At 41.6% G+C, this 7,500-nt stretch overlaps 1 protein-coding gene across 6 annotated transcripts in view; it reads left to right on the top strand.

Annotated features, from left to right (window-relative positions):
• magi1b (membrane associated guanylate kinase, WW and PDZ domain containing 1b) overlaps window positions 1–7,500 on the top strand; it is a 497,598-nt gene that overhangs the window by 447,748 nt on the left and 42,350 nt on the right. For 5 of the 6 annotated variants that reach the window (XM_061932500.1, XM_061932499.1, XM_061932502.2 and 2 more), the window contains one exon: window positions 7,213–7,416. In XM_061932500.1, coding sequence (XP_061788484.1) covers window positions 7,213–7,416 — 204 coding nt within the window. The remainder of the gene's footprint in view (window positions 1–7,212; window positions 7,417–7,500) is intronic. The other variant, XM_061932501.1, reaches the window with a different exon arrangement.

The raw sequence follows: 7,500 nt of genomic DNA, 5'->3' as shown, positions 1-7,500 counted from the left end.
GAAACTTTTTTTTCTCTGACGTCTCTATCGTCTTTATGGCCGTCCATAAAAACACGGGAGCACTATTTACAGCCGGAACAATACAAAGCAGCTTGTTCTGTGGTGTAGGAGTCCCAAAAAAAAAAAAAAAAAGCCTTTCTTCACACACATCTGCTCGGCCTTCATAATTGATCAGAAGTAAAGTGGATGTTACGTAAGAGGCTTGTATTATTCATGGCTCCTGCAGGCTGCCACTAAGCGACCATGACGGTCCAATTAGAAGTCATGTCAGCAAGGTGTTATTTATTTTACAAGAGCGATACGCTCATACTTGCCAACCCCCCCGAATTTTCCGGGAGACTCCCGAAATTCAGCGCCTCTCCCGAAAACCTCCCGGGACAAATATTCTCCCGAAAATCTCCCGATTTTTTGCGGACCTGAGTGAGGACAGCCTTTTTTTTACGACAGATTGACAAGAACTAAATCATCCAGACCAGATATAAATTGTATTATTATGTTTATCTTACCTAAAAATAAATATATTTATTAATTAAAAAAAAAAAAATCTAAATACATTTTTACTATATTTTGCTAAAAACATCAAAATTAATTGTATTTTTATTTGTATTTTCTCTGACTCCTTATTACATCCAGGCATTAGAATTATACATTAAAATAAACATATTTGAAATAATTAATTTTAAAATATCATAATAATTCATTTAAAATGACCATATTTAATTATTAAAATAATTGCTTGTTTATCAACAACTTTAGCATTTTATTCATTACATTTTGAAGCTCTCAGAAGCCAAGTTATGTTATATTCCTTAAGATTTATTTATGCAAGTTGAAGTATCAATTATCTAAATACAGTTTTGTTTGCATATTTTCAGGATGTAGATATATATATATATATATATATTTTTTTTTTTTTAATATATATATATATATATTTTTTATATATATATATATATATATATATATATATATATATATATATATATATATATATATATATATATATATGTATGTGTGGGAAAAAATCACAAGACTATTTCATCTCTACAGGCCTGTTTCATGAGGGGGGGTTCCCTCAATCATCAGGAGAAATCTCCTGATGATTGAGGGAACCCCCCCTCATGAAACAGGCCTGTAGAGATGAAATAGTCTTGTGATTTTTTTCCCCACACATACATATATTGCGCTCTACTACGGTATCGAGCACTATTTTTTGGATAACCTTATTAAGACATATATATATATATATATATATATATATGAAATACTTGACTTGGTGAATTCTAGCTGTCAATATACTCCTCCCCTCTTAACCACGCCCCCAACCACGCCCTGCCCCACCCCCGCCCCCACCCCCTACCTCCCGAAATCGGAGGTCTCAAGGTTGGCAAGTATGCATACGCTATTTTGAGTTATTTCTCGTAGCATCATGACGGGCGCCAGACGTTGAAGTCAGTGCCGCACTCTCTGCCCTCTCGCCGTTATTTCCTGTCTGCGCCACTTTGGCATTTTTCACTGGCTTCTCTCTGCGTGGGCAGGACCGAGGAAGGGGGGGGGGGGTTGTATACACAGCTTTCCGGCTCCGGTACTCAAAGATTGCTTTCACAGGCCGAGGGGAAACTCTTTATCTCATTTCAAATGACATGTAAGGTTCAATTAAAGGGGAACATTATCACAATTTCAGAAGGGTTAAAACCATTAAAAATCAGTTCCCAGAAAAAAAAAGTCCTCCTTTCTGTCCAATACCACATGAAAGTGGTTGGTTTTTGGCATCTTATTTGTCCAGCTTCCGTACTCCTTTGTATACACTTTACAAGAAATACATTGTCGGCAAACTCCGTAGCTTGCTAGCTTGTGCACGCCAGCTTTCTGAGACTCTTATTTTGTTAGCGCAACTGTGCAGTCGGTCTTTAGAGTTTTGACGACAGGTACGGCGCCAGAGTCTGTTGAAATAAAGTGTTTCTCGCCTCCCAGTCGGTCATTTTAATGAGCTGGCAGCAGCCAGCGTCATCTCAGAAGACCCTCGGGTGCCGTGAATGTCAATCAAGTGACGAAAGTGACGTCATAGTGAAGATTTATGATCGCTCATTTTTAGGACTATTTTTTTAATACCTGGCTGGTGATCGACTGACACACCCTCCGAGATCGACCGGTAGCTCGCGATCGACGTAATGAGCACCCCTGTCGTAGAGACATGAAACAAAAACCTCTATGTAGACCTAGATTTCATACACTGACAACCCCCAGCAAAAATCAACAGGAAGTTTGCAATTCCCCCTTCAAAACAAAAGTTGAGTAAAAACAGTCACTTTTTTTCCAAACATTATCTCCTCTGAGCGCGTTTGTCGTGTCGGCTTCAAATTAGCACAGGAGAGAGATTGAACCCTTCTGATTAAAAGTTGATGAAAGAGTTTTAATTACTGCTCCGGTTTGGATTTTATGAGCCCTCTGAGTCGGTCCCGTCCATCGCTGCTTGCAGCTTTAATTTTTTTTGTTTGTTTTTTGCCGCCTTAAAGGGGAACATTAACACAATTTCAGAAGGGTTAAAACCATTAAAAATCAGTTCCCAGTGGCTTATTTTATTTTTCCAAGTTTTTTTCAAAATTTTACCCATCACGCAATATCCCTAAAAAAAGCTTCAAAGTGCCTGATTTTAACCATCGTTATATACACCCGTCCATTTTCCTGTGACGTCACATAGTGAAGCCAACACAAACAAACATGGCGCATAGAACTGCAAGCTATAGCGACATTAGCTCGGATTCAGACTCGGATTTCAGCGGCTTAAGCGATTCAACAGATTACGGATGTATTGAAACGGATGGTTGTAGTGTGGAGGCAGGTAGCGAAAACGAAATTGAAGAAAAAACTGAAGCTATTGAGCCATATCGGTTTGAACCGTATGCAAGCGAAACCGACAAACGACACGACAGCCAGCGACACGGGAGAAAGCGAGGACGAATTCGGCGATCGCCTTCTAACCAACGATTGGTATGTGTTTGTTTGGCATTAAAGGAAACTAACAACTATGAACTAGGTTTACAGCATATGAAATACATTTGGCAACAACATGCACTTTGAGAGTGCAGACAGCCCAATTTTCATCAATTAATATATTCTGTAGACATACCCTCATCCACGCTCTTTTCCTGAAAGCTGATCTGTCCAGTTTTGGAGTTGATGTCAGCAGGCCAGGGAAGCTAGGGTCGATATTCTTCTCTTGATCATCTTCGGTGGCATAAGGGACGGTGTGAGCCAAGACATCCAGGGGGTTTAGCTCGCTCGTCTGCGGGAACAAACTGCCGCCATTGCTTGCCGTGCTACCGATGTCCTTTGTCCCTGAATTGCTCACACACTCCGGCAGATTCAATGGGGGTCTGGCGGCAGATTTCTTTGACTTTATGGTTGGAAATGCATCTGCTTTGAGTGTCGCAGGATATCCACACATTCTTGCCATCTCTGTCGTAGCATAGCTTTCGTCGGTAAAGTGTGCGGAACAAACGACTGACCATTTTCGTCGGCTTTCCCCACACCCTCGTATTTTGAACAAATTTCGTCCAATTTCTTGCCACTTTGGCATCTTTGGGCCACTGGTGCAACTTGAATCTGTCCCTGTTCGTGTTGTTACACCCTCCGACAACACACCGACGAGGCATGATTTCTCCAAGGTACGGAAAACAGTCGAAAAAAACGGAAAATAACAGAGCTGATTTGACTCGGTGTTTGAGAAAATGGCGGATTGCTTCCCGATGTGACGTCACAAATATTTGAAAGGCCTTTAATTCGCCAAAATTCACCCATTTAGAGTTCGGAAATCGGTTAAAAAAATATATGGTCTTTTTTCTGCAACATCAAGGTATATATTGACGCTTACATAGGTCTGGTGATAATGTTCCCCTTTAAAACCTGTGGATGCAAAGTTTGCTGCTAGAGAGAGCAGATTATTGCAATAATACAAAAACCAAAAGCAGTGAAGTTGGCACGTTGTGTAAATGGTAAATAAAAACAATGATTTGCAAATCCTTTTCAACTTATAACCATTATAATAATAGATTTTATTTGTAAAAAATCACTTTACATTGAGTAAACAACCTCAAAGTGCTACAGTGTATTAAAAAAATAAAAATAAAGACATATAATAAATAAATAGAAATAAAAACTGGAACAGCAAAATAGCTAAAACTAGTATGCATATATCTAAAAAAAGGCTTTTTTAAAAAAAAAAAAAAAAAAGAAGGGTTTTTAAGCCTTTTTTAAAAGCATCCACAGTCTGTGGTGCCCTCAGGTGGTCAGGGAGAGCGTTCCACAGACTGGGAGCGGCGGAGCAGAAAGCCCGGTCTCCCATTGTTCGTAGCTTTGTCCTCGGAGGTTGGAGGAGGTTAGCCTGTCCAGAGCGGATTTGGGGGTGAGTAGTTCTTTGAGGTAGAGAGGGGAATTTCCATGGAGGCATTGGTGGGTTAGTATATTGCAGTATATTCAATTGAATACACTGCAAGTTTTTTTTTGCAAATAATATAGCCCAGGGGTCGGCAACCTTTACCAGTCAAAGAGCCATTTTGACCCGTTTCACAAATTAAAGAAAACAATGGGAGCCTCAAAAATCTTTTGAAATTGAAAATGAAATAACACTGCATACAAAGTTTTTTTTTTACTTTGTGCTATGTATAAACCAAGGGTCTCAGACACGGCCCACACCTTAATATGAAAATTGAATGTTAGTGCGGCCCGTGAGTTTTATATAAATGTCTCTTGACAGCATCATACTCGTCAACCCTCCCGGTTTTTCCGGCAGACTACGAATTTTATGGCAACTATTCTCTCGAACGTGCCGTGATGGTACTGCGTTTAGCGCCCACTGCAACCAGCGTGCCGGCCTAGCCACATGTTGTGTGGGGCTTTTGCTTGCTCACACAAGTGACAGCAAGGCATACTTGGTCAACAACCACACAGGTTACACTGACGGTGGCGGTATAAAAAAACTTTAACACTCTTACTAATAATGCGCCACACTGTGAACCCACACCAAACAAGAATGACAAACACATTTCGGGAGAACATCTGCACCGTAACACAACATAAACACAACAGAACAAATACCCAGAATCCCATGCAGCCCTAACTCTTCCGAGCTACATTATACACCCCCGCCCACTTCAACCGACGCACAGGGGGGGGGGGGGTTTGATGTGTGAGGGAGCATGGTTGGGGTGGGGGCGGGGTTTGGTGGTAGCAGGGGTGTATAATGTAGCCCGGAAGAGTCAGGGCTGCATGGGATTCTGGGTATTTGTTCTGTTGTGTTTATGTTGTGTTAAGGTGCATATGTTCTCCCGAAATGTTTGTCATTCTTGTTTGGTTTTGGTTCAAAGTGTGGCGCATTATTAGTAAGAGTGTTAAAGTTGTTTTATATGGCCACCGTCAGTGTAACCTGTGTGGCTGTTGACCAAGTATGCCTTGCTGTCACTTACGTGTGCAAGCAGAAGATGCATATAACAAGAGGCTGGGCTGGCACGCTGTTCATAAAGATTGTAGAGGGTGCTAATTGCTGTACCAACATGGCACGCCCTTATTATTATTGTAAGGGTGAAAATCGGAGAATATTAATCCCAGGAGTTTTCTGCGAGGGGCACTGAAATCCGGAAATCTCCCGGGAAAATTGGGGGGGGTCGGCAAGTATGCAGCTGAGCCGCATCAGAGTGATCAAAGATCCGGGGCCGCGGGTTGCCAACCCCTGATATAGGGGTAATATAATGGCTTTTTTACCGATATCCGATATTCCAATATTGTCCAACTCTTAATTACTGATACCGATATCAACCGATACCGATATATACAGTCATGGAATTAACACATTATTGTCACGACTTGATCTTGGGAGTTTGCTTTTCCAGGATGCAACGGAAAGTTGGCTCGGGCGAGACGGGAATTAAGGTACATGATTTATTTATTATTTATCAAAAAAAAGGAATAAATGAAAGCGCGCACAGTGGCGGAGAATAAACTATGAAACCAAAAGACTATAGCAAAAAAGTACAAACAAAAAAAACACGCACAATGGCGGAGAACAAACTATGAAACCAAAAAGACTATAAATATGGAACAAAAACTTACTTGGCTTGGACAAAAGTAGTTGCTTGAGGAATTGACATGGGCAGAAGTATCAGGCATGAACAGAGCATAAATGTGTTGAGGTCGTCAGGACGAACAACAGAAAATGAATGAACTTAAATACTATGGACATGATTAGTGAAAGCAGGTGCGTGACTCAAAACGTGAAACAGGTGCGTGACGTGACAGGTGAAAACTAACGGTTGCTATGGTGACCAGACAAGGGAGTGAAAAGACAGAAACTAAACAAAACATGATAATACAGACATGACAATTATTATGCCTAATTTTGTTGTGATGCCCCGCTGGATGCATTAAACAATGTAACAAGGTTTTCCAAAATAAATCAACTAAATTTATGGAAAAAAATGCCAACATGGCACTGCCATATTTATTATTGAAGTCACAAAGTGCATTATTTTTTTTTAACATGCCTCAAAACAGCAGCTTGGAATTTGTTACATTGTTTAATGCATCCAGCGGGGCATCACAACAAAATTAGGCATAATAATGTGATAATTCCACGACTGTATATATCGGTATCGGTTGATATCGGAATATGGGATATCGGCAAAAAAGCCATTATCGGACATCTCTAGTGGAAATTGATCCCTCGGAAGTGTTTTCGGAGGCGAGAAGATGGTTTGATGAGATGTTGACGTCAAACAAGATGGAGGGAGAAGAGCAGTGCAGTGACAGCTGTCAGACCTCAGCGAGAGAGAGAGAGAGAGAGAGAGAGGGTTGCCCTGAAGGCAGATAGGAAGATATCATCTCTGATGTTTGTTTGTCATCCCCAAGCAAGTATCCTCTTTTTCATGCTTACATTTCCATTTAAAAAAATGCGGCGCACTAAAACTAGGAAACTGGGTTAGAAAGCCACTTTTTTTTCCCCCTTCTTTGCCAATTAACTACATTCTGCTTTTTCCAATCAGCTCCTTTTCGTCTTTGGCTCGGCTGCTGGTGACCGTCTTGCTAACCTTCTGGTCTTCTGTCTCTGCTCCCTTCCCCCATCTTTCCTCCTTCGCACTTCCTCTCTCTCTCTCCAACCTCACTCAAACACACATTTAAAAAAAAACGTACGCTCTGATACGACACTGGTGACCACAGCTGGCAATGCATGTGTGGCCATGCCCCACAAAATAGGGCGCATCATCGAGGGCAGCCCGGCGGACCGCTGCGGGAAGCTGAAGGTGGGAGACCGCATCCTGGCGGTGAACGGCTGCTCCATCACCAACAAGTCGCACTCGGACATCGTCAACCTCATCAAGGAGGCCGGGAACACCGTCACGCTACGCATCATTCCTGGCGATGGTGAGTCCACAAAGCTGACGGCAGATTACGACATCGTTACGTCTATGTACAGCATACTTGCCAACCCTCCCGAATTTTCCGGGA

Source organism: Nerophis lumbriciformis, linkage group LG38, assembly GCF_033978685.3.
Source record: "Nerophis lumbriciformis linkage group LG38, RoL_Nlum_v2.1, whole genome shotgun sequence".
Classification (NCBI taxonomy): domain Eukaryota; kingdom Metazoa; phylum Chordata; class Actinopteri; order Syngnathiformes; family Syngnathidae; genus Nerophis; species Nerophis lumbriciformis.
This window is presented reverse-complemented; position numbering and strand designations above follow the sequence as displayed.